This window comes from Canis lupus, chromosome 9 (assembly GCF_048164855.1).
Source record: "Canis lupus baileyi chromosome 9, mCanLup2.hap1, whole genome shotgun sequence".
In the NCBI taxonomy this organism is placed as follows: domain Eukaryota; kingdom Metazoa; phylum Chordata; class Mammalia; order Carnivora; family Canidae; genus Canis; species Canis lupus.
In genome coordinates, this window is record NC_132846.1 from 73,120,138 (window position 1) to 73,134,548 (window position 14,411).

Below are 14,411 nucleotides of genomic sequence, written 5' to 3' on the forward strand. Positions count from 1 at the left end.
TTATGCAAAGGAATTATTTTGGCGGGAGTGGAAAGGCAAGCTGATGGTTTAAGTTGTACTTGTAGTTAGTTTTGAAGTGTTCTATTTTGAGAATCTGGATTACAATAGCTGAATTTCAAGGGGAAGTTTGGCAGATAATCAGTTTTTAATAGGTGAAAACTGGGAGTTGAGGGGCTTGGGGCCCCCTATCAATTGTGGGGCCATTCCCTGGGGCCTCTGTGTTTTCTTATGTACAAGACAGAACATTATACTGGATGGTCTGTAAGAGATTTTTGTGATCAGAAGCCTGCACTGTGAAATAAGTCAATCGGAGAAGGACAAACATTATATGGTCTCATTCATTTGGGAAATATAAATATAGTGAAGGGGAATAAAGGGGAAAGGAGAGAAAATGAGTGAAAATATCAATGAGAGAGACAGAACATGAGAGACACCAAACTCTGGGAAACGAACAAGGGGTGGTAGAAAGGGAGGTGGGCGGGGGCGTTGGGGTGACTGGGTGACAGGTACTGAGGGGGCACTTGATGTGATGAGCACTGGGTGTTATGCTATATGTTAGCAAATTGAACTCCAATAAAAAAAAAAAAAGAAAAAAAAAAAAAAGAAACCACTGTTAAAGTTCTGGAACAGCAGTGGCTATGTTTGCCCAGATTAACGTTTGTAGGCTTCCCATCTGTAACAGGAGCAAGACCTGGTCGGGTGCCCAGTTTGTGTTGGAGCGGAGCAGCGTGTTGGTGTTTTTGCCAGGTGAGCATCATACGTGTGACCTGGAATTCTAATGTCGGTTGGAGGCTGCATTTGTGTCCAGCCTGTATTGTGAAAATGGTATTCACTGTGAGTGTTTAGTCTTTTTAGACCCTGAGAACATGAACAGTGTGATTTTCAGTTTGATCTCTTACTATAACCTTTGTATTGTTAATGCAATTGATCACGAAGAGTTTAATTTTTTAAAAAATATTTTATTTATTTATTCATGAGAGACACAGAGAGAGAGAGGCAGAGGGAGAAGCAGACTCCATGCAGGGAGCCCGACGTGGGACTCCATCCCGGGTCTCCAGAATCATGCCCTGGGCTGAAGGCAGAGCTAAACCACTGAACCACCCAGGCTCCCCAAGTTTAATTTTTTGAAGGGAGTCTTACCACCTTCAAAATTTTCAATTAAATAATTGGTTTTGTTAAAAAAATGATAATTGGTTTTGTTAAATTTGCTATTTAAAGTATATGGTTATATACGTGAGGTAATGGCCATCAGTGTACATTCAAAGCTCACTTAATGACAGTGTTGTTACTGTGACACCACAGGAGTCCTCGGGAGAGTCTTTGTGTCTGTTTCTTAATATCTGGGAAAACTGGCTCTTCAGATACCTGTAAAGATTAATTTATGTTAAGTTATACTTTTTCAAAGTGATTTTTTTTTTTAATTAAGTGGTATAGTTTGGTGAAATGTGTCAGTATGTCACATATTTTTTTTTGTTGTCGGAAGGTAGAGATCATATGAATATATGTGCTGGTAGATTTAGAGAATAAAAAGCCTGAGTAAAAGTAACTTACATAATTTTGGGGTACAACATTTGAATTTACAACTTTGATTTGGACTCAGGAAACAACCATTAGCTGACAGTGGGGTGGAGTTGTATTTACCCCAATAAATATTTGTCAAAGACTGCTGCGTGCATAATAGCATACTAAGGAAAAGTTTGACCAGAGCGAGCTACAGTGCTCCTAGCTTAAAAAGTGAGGTAAATACCTTTTAACTGTGATGATTATGAGGTAAATACCTTTTAACTGCTTAGCATTGTCTGTAGAAAATATTTACAAATGATATTTTTCAGTTTACTTTGTTGTCTTTCTGTTCTGTGTTTATGTGAATGCAGGTTTGACAAATGTTTATTTCATTATGATCTTTTGGGAACAGTTCTGTACTAGTTTTGTAGGGCTGCTGTGATAAAAGGCTACAAACTGTAAGTCTTCAAACTACAAACGTATTCTTTCACTGTTTTGGAGACTAGAAGTTCAAAAACAAGGTATTGGCCGGCTCTGCTCTCTCTGGGAGTCTGTGTAGAGTCCTCCCTTGCCTCTGGCAACTTCTGATAGTCACCTTCCATCCATCCTTGGCGTCCCTCCTGTCTCTGCCTTCCTTGTTAACACGTGGCACACACTCGGTGTTGCTGTCGCTCTCCTTTCCCCTGTAGGGGACACCAGTCCTTTTGAAGTAAGGGCCTGCTTACTCCATTATGATCTCACCTTAGTTCATTATGTCTGCCATGATGCTGCTTGCAAATAAAGTCACGTCCTCTGGAACTGGGGCTAGGACTTTTTTTTTTTTTTTTTTTTTTTTTTAAGATTTTATTTATTCTTGAGAGAGTGTGTGTGTCAGAGACACAGGCAGAGGGAGAAGCAGGCTCCATGCTGGGAGCCCGACATGGGACTCAATCCCAGGACTCCAGGATCACGCCCCAGGCTGAAGGCAGGAGCTAAACTGCTGAGCCACCCGGGCTACTCCCTGCCCTTTTTTTTTTTTTTTTAATAGATTTTTATTTATTTATTCTTGAGGGTGGGGGCTAGGACTTTAACATCTCTTTGGGGGATGCAGTTCAACCCATTCATCATAGGGTTGATACTTTAGGGTGATGGAAAAGCACGTGAAAGTTTTATGTATCAATAGACCTTTTTTTCAAAGATTTATTTAGTTATGAGAGAGAGAGAGAGAGAGAGGCAGAGACACAGGAGGAGGGAGAAGCAGGCTCCATGCAGGGAACCTGACACAGGACTCGATCCGGGGACTCCAGGATCATGCCCTGGGCCAAAGGCAGGCTCTAAACTGCCGAGCCACCCAGGGATCCCCTAGACCATTTTTTTTTTTTTAAAGCTAATGATAACTTAGTGTATCTCTGACCAAGACTTTTGAAAAATGACTTTTCAAAAAAAAAAAAAAAAAAGAAGAATGACTTTTCTGGTAGTAAAATGTTACATGTTCATCATAGGAAAATTGGAAAAGTCAGTGGCAAGTAAAAAAGGAATATAAAATTGTTCAGATGGCCATACTTGCAGACACTGTTGTTGAAAGGAAAACCCTGGAAGAATGTGGAGTTTTTTTTTTTCATATTTTTGAGTTTCTAGTGGTCAGTGTCATTGTACATTTTTATTTGTAATGTAACTGGGCAGAGAGGATAACAGGGTCAAATAACATGAATTGGTAGGGCCTTTTTTTGAAAAATATGTTATTTTAATATAAAGGTTGTTTTTTAGTAATACATCTCTTCCCCTCCCCCTACTTTTTTTCTTCCCCAGGTCTGGGTGAAATAAACTATATGCACGAACTTCTCACAAACATGGTTCACAAAAGGTGTGTTTCAAATGGGCTCTGTTTCTACTAACTTATTACTGTGTTGTTTCTGCCTTAAATAATTCTGATCATCTCAGTGAATAATCATTTTTGTGTGTTCTCACATATATCTACTCTTCACGGACATTTTATTTCATTAATCTGTTCCCTAGGTTACAGGTTTATCCACTCCATTCAAGTGTGACTTTAGAAGAACAGAATAATGTGTTTTTAAGCCCAGTTCCTGGGTACAGAAAGGTAGGAAACCGGGAGGCAAGTTGCAAGTACTTCAGGTACATTTTCCTTAGAGACTCTTCCAAGAAGGATGCTAATGCTTCAGCTTATTTGTATCATGTTTTCTGTAGCTAGTGGTTACTACCTAAGAATGAAATTGCCTGATGAGCCAGGTATGTTTACTTTTTTGTCTTCTATTTTGTAAGTTGATTAACGTTTTTTAATTTCCTCAACTTCTGAGCATTGTTGCTAGTGGTTTTGATGCCTTTTACTTTTTGGTATTTCTCAGACTGTGGGACTCTTCTGGTGCCTGCAGCACTGTGCTAGCGAATTTGGTTAGCACCCACATTCTCAGTCCTGGTTAAAGAGGATTTCTTTAATCTCAGGTTATGCGTGGACCATTGGAGTGTCTTATCACAACCCTTCTAGAGCTGCTTGAGATGATCAGGAACCTGGAATGCACAACCCAACCCCCCTTGCTTCCAGTACAAGTGTTCTGACTTTCTGGAGGTAGCCAGGACCTTGCATGGTGTCCAGTGCAGTCACAGGCCCAGCGGGTCCTCTTTGTGTTAGCTTGCTTGTGCTTTTTGCCCCTGGGGTAGTCCCAGCACTCCTAAAGCCCCATGTCTGAGGTCTGGGGCAGCTGTCTTTGCCTAGCTTCTTGCTTCCATTTTTTTAAAAAATATTTTATTTATTTGACAGAGAGAGCACAAGCAAGGGGGAGGGGCAGAGGGAGAGGGAGCAGACTCTCCGCTGAGTAGGGAGCCCAGCGCAGCTCGATCCTAGGACCCCGGGGATCATGATCTGTCCGAGCTGAAGGCAGATGCCCAGCTGACGGAGCCATCCAGGCACCCTTGCCTGTTGCTTTTAAGATCCTGCTGTGTTGCTGGGCTTTGTGTGCGAGGAATTATACCAGGAAGAGGCGTAATAGTTGAGATCATGTGTGTGGTCCTGGACAGAGAGATGCCTTGGATCCGTCACCTGTCATCATGTGACATTGAGCAAATCACTTCTCTGAGACTTAAAATTTTATTGTTTGAATGCAGAGCAGTTAGGAAGGTTAATTAGAGTAGTAGGTGTCTGGACTAACATTACAGAAGTGGCACAGTGCCTGGTGCAATGCCTGGGTGCAAGTGCTATTAAGTAAATAGGTGCTGTTTGTTAAAAGCTTGGTTCATGCCAGCAGCAGTTCTAAGCACTTTACCCTTGTTAATTCCTATGATCTTCGCAACAACCCTGTTGGGGGGGGGGGGCACCATTATTATTAAGTGCATGGTATGTATGAAAACAATGAGGTAAGTAACTAACCTAATGCCCCACCCTGGTGTAGGGCAGAGCTGGGAGCCCACCCTGCCCTGGTTCCCTCCACTCTCCTCCTGGATCCTTGATCAGTTGTATCTTGTAGAAAATAGGAAAACTATTAATTTAATTTTTTAAAGATTTTACTTATATATTTATGAGAGAGAGAGAGGCAGAGACATAGGCAGAGGGAGAAGCAGGCTCCCCCCAGGGAGCCCGATGTGGGATTTGATCCCAGGACTCCAAAATCACGCCCTGAACTGAAAGCAGAACTCAACTGCTGAGCCATCCAGGCATCCTGGAAAACAACTAATTTAAAAATTTACATTAAACTTTAAAATTTTTGAGCTTGACTTTTTTTTTTTATTTCTGCCTGTTTCCAGTACATAGTAGGAATGTCATATGCTTTGTTTTTGGTATTTGATAGATTATCCTGTCCACCAACATTGCAGAGAGCTCCGTCACAGTTCCAGATGTCAAATATGGTAAGACACTTCTCTGTTTTCCCCACAACGTAAACTGTAATGTTTGCAGGTGTATCTGCCTCTCAGGAGTTGATCTTCCTCCTCCTCCCCATCTCTTCCACTGTTGGGAGGAGAGAAGTTAGAAGAGTAGGCTCATACAATTTCCCTGCACTTGTGGTTTACCACTTCTCCTCCTCTGGGGGGGCCTGGGGTTGCCCTGAGTGGGGAGTTTTGCAGCAGGAGGGAGGGGGTGGGCTGGAGCTCAGCTCATCTGTCACTCAGGGTAGTTTAGTGTGGGGTCCTGTGTCACCTGGAAGAGGAGCAACTCATGATTGGGTGTTCTCTGTATTTGCCCTTGATCAAGTGTGTGATGGCTTTACTAAGGAAGTTTCCAAGTTCATTAATTCGTAGTTTAAAGCCTCACATGTGCCAGGCACTGTTGTCGATGGTGGGGGAACAGTGATGAATAAGCCCAAGCCCTGTCTCACGGGGGCTGCATTCTGGTGGGAGAGACAATGAGCAAGCAGAAGTGTGTACCATTTCAGGGGAGCTCAGTGCTGCGTAGGAAGGTCCACGAGACGGTGGATTACAGTGACTGGGACAGAGTGATATGGGACACCTCACTGAGGAAATGGTATCTGAATGGAATGGGGAGTGAGCCATGAGAAGACGTGGTTCAGGCTTACGGAATGGGTTGAGGAGCAGCAAGGACAGCATTGCTGGACAGATAAACACATGAACTTGGGAAATGACAGTGTCTTGTGTCTATTCCTGGGATGATTCTAGGTGCTGGAGAAATAGTAAATAAGCAGAAGTCTCTGTTCTCAGGACACCTTCAGGGGTGGGTAACTGAGAGACAAAATAGAGACATGTAGTGTGTAAACTGATGGTGGAATAGGAGGAAGGAGATGGGGGCAGGGAGTAGTGGTGAAGGGCCCCTGACTTGTCAACAGAGTGGCCAGGGAAGGGGTGGATGCATGGCACAGTGTTTCCAGGAGGAACAGAGAGTGCAAAGTCTATGAAGCAAGTGCAGAAATGAGCAGGGAGGCTGGGGAGCTGGACCAGGTGAGCCGGGAGGAAGTGGTTGGAGAGAGGTCAGGGAGGTAAAGGGGAGGGGTACCTGGTCATGCAGGGCCTTCTAGGGCTTCAGGTTTTGCTGGTGAGAAAGTATTTTTAGAATAAGGATGACATTGCCTAAAGTTGATTCATGAACAGAGGACAGTGGGGTGGAGGGGCTGAGTGAGGAGGGTGGGCAAGACTCTCAGTGGTGGTTTACAGTGGGATGTCAGTGATAGGGACATAAGGAGTGGCCAGTAGTGGAGAGGTGTGCTGGGGGATCTGGTGTGGGTTAGTGGGAGACACTGAGCAATAAGGCTGAGATGCCTGCTGTGTGTCCAGTAGTAGTTGGCTGCATAGGCCTGGTGACCAGTCAGTGGTGAATGGCCAGGCTCCCATCGAGTGCACACGGGGAAGGCATTTCTGGTATTGAAAGATGGGGGGTAATGAAGAGCTGCAGGGGGGGGCAGCTAGCAAAGTCCTAGAAACCAAGTCAGAAAGTGTTTTGAGGAAGATGGGATGGACAAGCATGTCATGCTGATGATTGATCAAAGTTGAAGAAAACTGGAAATTGGCTATGGATTTAGTAATATAGACGTCATTGGTGACCTTGACCAGAGCAGTTTTGCTGGAGGTCACAAAGTGATGGGAGGAGAGAGCCATTGGAGACAGTGAAGTCAGCACTCCTGTGGCATTTTGCTGTAAAGGGGAACAGAGAAATAGCTGAAGGGCAGCTGGAGCCAAGAGAACACATTTCTTGCACCAATAGGAGAAGCAGCACTTTCCCTGGGTGATAGGAAAGGTACAGAGGACAATGCAGGGGAGAGGGCCCGGTTCCTGTGGTTTCGTTCTTGTGAAGGGCAGAGGGGATGCAACGGGGCCTTGCAGGGGTGCTTGGCCTCTGTGTGCGTGTGGGCAGTTTACCCAGGGTAAGAGGGTGGGTGCCCGAGGGAACTCAGTCCTTGACTGCCTCTGCTTTCTCCCGGTGAGCCAGAGACATGGCCCTTAGTGCGCAGTCAGAACGGGAAGCCGTAGGGGTTTGAGGAGGAGACCCTAAAGAGTGTGTGTGTGGAGGGTGGTATGCCACAGGCTGTGTCCCCTGATGACCACTTGAGACTAGTGGCCAGGAAGGGAAAAGGGACAGTCACCCTGCTGGCCTGATTGGTTTGTCCTCCTCTGGCTCTGGGGACTGCGCAGCGGAGGTGGGGAGCGGCAGTCAGCTGGGGCCACAGTCGGTTGGATGAGAAGATCAGAATGGGTGGGCACAGAGTTGAGGATACTTTCAGGGCGTGTAGCTGAGGTTAGGTCAGCAGGGATGGGAGAAGAGGAGGCGGCAGATTGTGGGGCCATCTGCAGGGATGAAGGATTATGGGGTAGGCTGGAGACAAGCAGAGGAAGGATAGTTCTGGTTCACAGTAAGAGGGGTGCTTACTATCAGTGTGAGGCTGGTGTCTGGTGTGGCCCTGGGTAGGAGCTGCTTGAGGGTGTGGGGGGTGGACAGGATGATCAGAGGAGGGAGTCGGGGACCTGGGATCCTGGGTGGCCCTGGCATTGTTTGGTGGCCGTGGAAGTCACTAAAAATTCTGGTGGGAGTGGAGTGGTGTTGGAGGGTGTGAGGACCAGGGAGCCAGGAGGGAGACGGGGGTGGTGGTGGTGAAATGAACGAGACAGAGGTTTTCCAGGAGGCAGTGGCCGTGAGGACACCAGCTGCTCCTTCAGGCTCAGCATGTGAGGGTCAGGGAGAAGAGGGCACCCTGCCTGCCAGCATGTCCTGCTTTCTGCAGTCGGGGGGATCTGTCCAGAGGGGACTTGGAGGGGCTTCTGTCAGCTGGGTCTCACAGAGGAGGGCACCAAAGCCCAGGGAAAGTGAGCAGTGGCCCACCCCCTCCTCCCACCTTCCCCATTGGAGCCCTGCAGTCCAGCACTGTTGCCACTTCTGTGCTGCTGTCTTTGTGCCCCTCTGACAATGCGCTCTTGGTGCAGTCCACATGGGCTCTTCTGTGGCACGGCACGTTGGGTCTTAGGGCTTATGTGGTTTATGCCCAGAGGCTCCCAGTCCTTAGAAGAAATAACGTGAGCCTGAGCAGTAAGGAGGGGCCAGTGCATTTCCAGAGGCTTCTGTGTGTGCACTGATGCTAAAGACTGTATGTTTCATACTGTTCTGTCACTATGCATTGTGATTATTGCACAGTTACTTCTTGTTAGCATGGTGTTTACATTCCTTTTTTTAAATGACAGTTATAGATTTTTGTTTGACTAGAACTCTGGTTTGTGATGAAGATACGAATTATCAGAGTCTGCGTTTGAGTTGGGCCTCTAAAACCAGTTGTAATCAGAGAAAAGGTAAGGCATTTGTGTTCTATGGTAATGAATTGGTGGCACATTCAGGTGTCTAAAAAATTTTTTTGTATTTGTTACTCTTTTGCTGATATTTTCTTTATTGGAACCAGTTTTAAGTTTTCAGCAACAATAATTCATATCATCAGACTCTTCATTTAAATCTGATTCTCTCCTCATCCATACAATTAGGTGACAGTTTTTGTGTGTAACAGGCAAGCATCTGCTCATCTTAACACTACCAGTTTTTGCAGTGAATTCAAAAAGTAGAGGATACTTACAGAGACAAAGTTAATTTTTTTTTAAAAGATTTTATTCATCAGAGACACAGGCAGAGGGAGAAGCAGGCACCCCACAGGAGCCCGATGCGGAACTCAATCCCAGGACCCCAGGATCACAACCTGAGCCTAAGGGAGACGTTTAACCACTGAGCCCCCCAGGTGCCCCAGATGTGAACTCATTTGATCCTCATCCCACCCTGTGCCGTAGTACACTGTTAATACCCTCACTTAATGGTGTGGCTGAGAGCTAGAGAAGGCGTGGTGGTCTGGGCTGTGCTCACAGTGCTGGTGCTGCTCTACCTGGGCCCATGTCCTTAACACGCGCCTCTGCTGCCTCCCCTGATGCTGCTCACCCAGAGGTGGAGCAAGACTGAATGATTGAGCAGCCCTCAAGTACAGGCAGAAGCAGCTTCTCATTCGGCATCGTGGAAAAACTGGATGTTGTGTTATGTACTTCCCTACCCAGAAGTGCCCCCCAAACAACCGATGCTCAGAAAAAAATGACTAGAAATAAATACACAGAAGTGTTACATGATTATCTTTGGGCCAGTCTTGAGATTATAGAAGTTTTAGCTTTTGTCTTTTTGTATGTTTAAAATTTCTGTAATAATTCTTTCTCTTACAAGAAGTCGCAAAACTAGTCCATTGAACGCTCTCCCCAGTGTCCCCCAGCTTGTCAGCAGGGACCTCTGCCTGAAGCGGAGTCAGGCCCCAGGCCTGCATTGCGCAGGTTTATCCTGAGCTTTGGTGCGTGTTTCTGTGCAGTTTGAGGCACATGTGGACTCATGTCGGCACAGCCGTCAGAACACAAGACCTGTTCTCTGTTCGCTGCCTAGAAGGGCTGCCTGGTGCTGCCCCTTTCTAGTCACATCTGCACTGCTCTCTCTCTGCCAACCACTGGTCTGTTTGGCATCCTCCCATGGTGAGGATATCGTATGTATGGAGTCACGCAGCAGGCAACTACTGAAATGAGCTTTCTTCATTCACCATAACCTCCTTGCGGTCCGTCCAGGCTGCCACCATGTCAGCAGTCCTGCTGCTGCTGCGTCCCCTCGTGCACTCGCCCCTGGAAGGACATCTCAGTATCGCTGGTTTTTGGCAGTTACACAGAGGGCCACTGTGAATATTGATGTGCAGGTTTTATGTGGACATAAGTTCTCAGTTCTTTGGGATAAAAGCCTGGGAGTGCAATTACCGAGGGAACACAGGGAGCATGTGTAAGCATGTGTTTTGTAAGAAACTGCCCCATGCTGTTTCCGTGGTGGCCTCACCATTTCATGGTCCTACCAGCTGTCATTGCCCGCCTGCCATGACACCGCTGCTCTTTGCCATGGCCTTTCTGAAGAAGTATTGTGCCTTGTTGTGATTGTGTTGGTAGAGGTGACGGCTCTTCTGTGCTTATTCGCCATCTGTTTCTTTCCAGAGAAATGTCTGGAAAGAAATGTTCGTGTCTTTGCCCAATTTACAATTGGACTGTGTGCATGTTGACTGTTGAGTTTGGGGGTTCTCTGTGCACCTGTGATACCAATCCTGTGTGAGCTGTTACTGTGTGGTTTGCACGTGTTACTCAAATTCTGTTCTGTGCTGTGTCTCCTCATCCTCTTTCCAGGCTCTTTCAAAGAGAGTAGTTTTAAATTTGGCTGAAGTCTAATGTATCATTTCTTCCTTTCATGGATTGTGCTTGCATGTCACCTGTAGGAGTGCTTCACCTCGCCCTGGCTTGCAAAGGCGTTTCCCCTGTGTTTTCTTCTCAGAGTGTTCTCACTGAATGTTTTGTGGCCATTTGAACTAACGTGACTTTAAACTAATTTTTGTAAAAGGTGTGAGGTTTGGGGTGAGGTTCATTATTTGCCTGTGGATGTCTGGTTGTTCCAGCATCATTGAATTTTCCCCACTGAGTGGCTTCTGCACCTTGTGAAGTGTCCATGGGGCTCGCTTATGTGGGGCTCTGTCTGGGTGCTTGGTGACATCCTGTTGGTGGAAGTGTCTCTCCCTTCACCAGCAGTGCACTGGTTATAGTGAGACTTTACCTAAAACATATGGATTCTTCCCGCCTTTTTCTCTATTTTCACAGCTGTTGTAGTTATTCCGCTTTGCTCTCCCTGTCAATTTTAAAATGAACTTGTCTGGGTCGCCAAGAAAATCATCTTGTGCTTTTGGTAGGAATGGTGTTAAACCTGTTGGTCAGTTTGTGGAGTGTGGGTGTGTTTATGTTGGGTCATCCGATCCCTGAACACAATGTGTGTCTCCATTCATTTATCTCGTCCATTTCTTTAACCATCATTGTGTTGTTGCCAGCATACAGATCCTAAGTATTTAATTTTACTTGGCATGATTGTAAATGGCATTGCCTTTAAAAAAAAAAAAAGAAAAGATTTTATTTATTGAGAGAGAGAGAGAGAGAGAGAGAGAGCGCAAGAGTGAGTGAGCGCTAAGCATGAACAGGGGGCAGAGGGAGCAGAGGAGAGGCAGGGAGCCCAATGCAGGACTCAATCCCAGGACCCTCAGATCATAACCTGAGCTTGAAGGTAGAACCGACTGAGCCACCCAGGCACCCCAGAATCACATTTTTTTAAAAAGATTTATTTTATAGAGGGAAAGAGAGTGTGAGCATGGGAAGGGTTAGAAGGGGAGGGAGAGCAAGAATCCCAAGCAGACTTCATGCCCAGAATGGAGCTGGACATGGGGCTCAATCTCACAACCCTGAGATCAGTATCTAAGCCAAAATCAAGAGTTAGTTGCTTAACCAGCTAAGCCACCCAGGTGCCCCTGGCATTGCATTTCTAACTTCAGTTTTTACGTGTTCATTACTGATGTATAGAAATGTGATGGACTTCTGTGTGTCGATCTTACATCCTGTGACTTCGCTGAATTCACTAATTGGTTCTAGGAGTTTTTACTTTTGTTTTTAGTCATTACCTTGGAGTTCTCTACCTAGACAGTCCTGTCATGTGCAGATACAGTGCGGGGTAGGTTGGTGGCAGTGCTGGAAGTCTGGACTCTCCCTTGGACCTCCTGGTGGTGAGGGGATCTACCAGGAGAGACAGGTGGGGGTGAGAAGCGCCAGTCCAGACCCCCTCCTCCATCTTTCCTGACTCCAAGTTTGAGGGAAGGAAAGAACCTCCTTGGGCTGCCTCATTTTGTAAAGCTGGGTATTTATTAAGGACACTCTTCTCCCTTGACCCATTCTCTGTGTGGGAGATTTTATTATGTTTTGGGATAAAAGGAGTTTCTGCTTCACAAGCTATACAGTTACAAGAGAAGAGTCATTTATGTGGTCTGTGAGGGCCAGGCCTGGCCCTGGCCTCCATTTCATGTGAAGCAGCTGTCCTGACGGTTGTCTTTGTAGGGGCCTTGGTGGAAAAGCCCAAAGCAGATGGTGACGGCCTGTGCGTGTGTCCTGTCACAGCCGTGTCAGTGGGGGAGCCACACCCGCTCCCACCAACTTTATATTTTGGTGTTTTTATTAGTATGAGCTTTGCATTTGTAGAAAATGTCTTATGTTTAAAATGTTTTAATTTCTATGCCATCTCAGGACCAACATTGGTTTCTTTAGAAATATGTATTGGGGGGATCCCTGGGTGGCTCAGTGGTTCAGCACCAGCCTTTGGCCCGGGGCGTGATCCTGGAGTCCTGGGATCGAGTCCCACATCGGGCTCCTTGCATGGAGTCTGCTTCTCCCTCTGCCTGTGTCTCTGCCCCTCCCCTGCTCTGTCATGAATAAATAAAAAATCTTAAAAAAAAAAAAAGAAATATGTATTGGGGGACACCTGAGTGGCTCAGTGGTTGAGCTCCTGACTCCAGCCTGGGGTGTGATCCTGGAGTCTCGGGATGGAGTCCTGTGTCGGACTCCTTGAATGGAGCCTGCTTCTCCCTCTGCCTGTGTCTTTGCCTCTTTCTCTCTGTCTCTCATGAATAAATAAAATCTTAAAAAAAATGCGTTGGATTTAATGCCATAGATCACCGAGTAGACATCAGATACCGAGTCTGTGTAGGATGACTTCTGACACTAACTTGTATTAAAGCATTTACTGACCTGGTCTGGTACCAGATAACAAAGGTTTCCTTCTTACTTAATGGTGATTCTTAACTATATATTTCTGCTAGTGTTAAAGTGACTAATGCAAAACACTGGATGTTTCCCCTGTGTAGGCCGCGCGGGACGAGTGTCTAAAGGGTACTGTTACAGGCTGGTCCACAGGGATTTCTGGGACAGCTCCATCCCTGACCATGTCATTCCGGAGATGCTGGTAATATACTCTGGTCATTTATAGACCAAGTTTTACTGAATTATCTAAGTAATATAATTTTAAGTGTTTTATAATTTTGATTCCAGAAAAATCATCATCTGCCCAAACTAGTCTTTAATCACAGTGCTGGTTTGCTGTTTATAGAGCACCAGGTGCTGTGCTGGGACTTCACATGCATGTTACATTTCTCATGGGAGGAGTGGTTCCTCGTGTCCGTGGGCTCCTCAGCCCCTTTACAGCTCATAAATGTGGGGTTGGCTGCTTGCTTCCTCTTTGTCTCCCCTTCTCTGCTTTATCTTTCTCCTCCCTCCTCTCCCTCTCCCACCTGTCTTTCTTCCTTGTCCCTCCCCCATCTGTCTCTCCCTCCATCCCGAATCTGTGTCTCTCCCCCTCCCTCCCCTGTCTCTCTCTCTCCCCCCTCTTCTCCCTCCTCCGTCTCTCTCCCCCTCCATCCCCATCTATCTCCCCCTTCTCCCTCCCCCATCTATCTCTCTCCCCCTCCATCCCCATCTATCTCCCCCTTCTCCCTCCCCCATCTATCTCTCTCCCCATCTTCTCCCTCCCCCATCTATCTCTCTCCCCATCTTCTCCCTCCCCATCTATCTCTCTCCCCATCTTCTCCCTCCCCACTGTCTCTCTCCCTGCTTCCTTCCCATCTGTCTCTCTCCCCTTCCCTCCCCCATCTGTCTCTCTCCCCTCTTCTCCCTCCCCCATCTCTCTCCCCCCATCTTCTCCATCCCCAGTCTGTCTCCCCTCCCTCCCCTATCTGTGTCTTCTCTTGTCTCTCTCCTCCTCCTCCTCTCACCCTCTGTCTCCCTCTTTCTTTTTCTCTCCTCTCTTCTGCTTCTGTGTCTGAAGTACTAGTCATGTGGGTAGGTTAATTATTTCCTTATTATTTCTCAATTTTTGCTTTTTTCAGCGTTGTCCCTTAGGAAGCACAGTATTGAAAGTGAAATTGCTGGACATGGGTGAACCAAGAGCTTTGCTGGCAACTGCCCTTTCTCCACCTAGTCTGAGTGATATTGAACGAACCATCCTTTTACTAAAGGAGGTATGTGTGTCTGATGTACATCAGTGTTGGGAAAAGCTAAGATTTTGTTGGGTAAATTTTAGAAGTTTCATAATGTGTGGGTATCTTTAAAGTGTTTTGATTATCATAAAAGAA

General features: G+C 46.2%; 1 protein-coding gene across 7 annotated transcripts in view; it reads left to right on the top strand.

The window, feature by feature from the left end:
- Positions 1-14,411, top strand: part of TDRD9 (tudor domain containing 9) — a 106,707-nt gene that overhangs the window by 51,772 nt on the left and 40,524 nt on the right. For 6 of the 7 annotated variants that reach the window (XM_072840113.1, XM_072840115.1, XM_072840116.1 and 3 more), the window contains 7 exons: positions 665-747; positions 3,292-3,346; positions 3,499-3,583; positions 5,286-5,343; positions 8,617-8,721; positions 13,149-13,246; positions 14,166-14,297. In XM_072840113.1, the coding sequence (XP_072696214.1) occupies positions 665-747; positions 3,292-3,346; positions 3,499-3,583; positions 5,286-5,343; positions 8,617-8,721; positions 13,149-13,246; positions 14,166-14,297 (616 nt within the window). The remainder of the gene's footprint in view (positions 1-664; positions 748-3,291; positions 3,347-3,498; positions 3,584-5,285; positions 5,344-8,616; positions 8,722-13,148; positions 13,247-14,165; positions 14,298-14,411) is intronic. The other variant, XM_072840111.1, reaches the window with a different exon arrangement.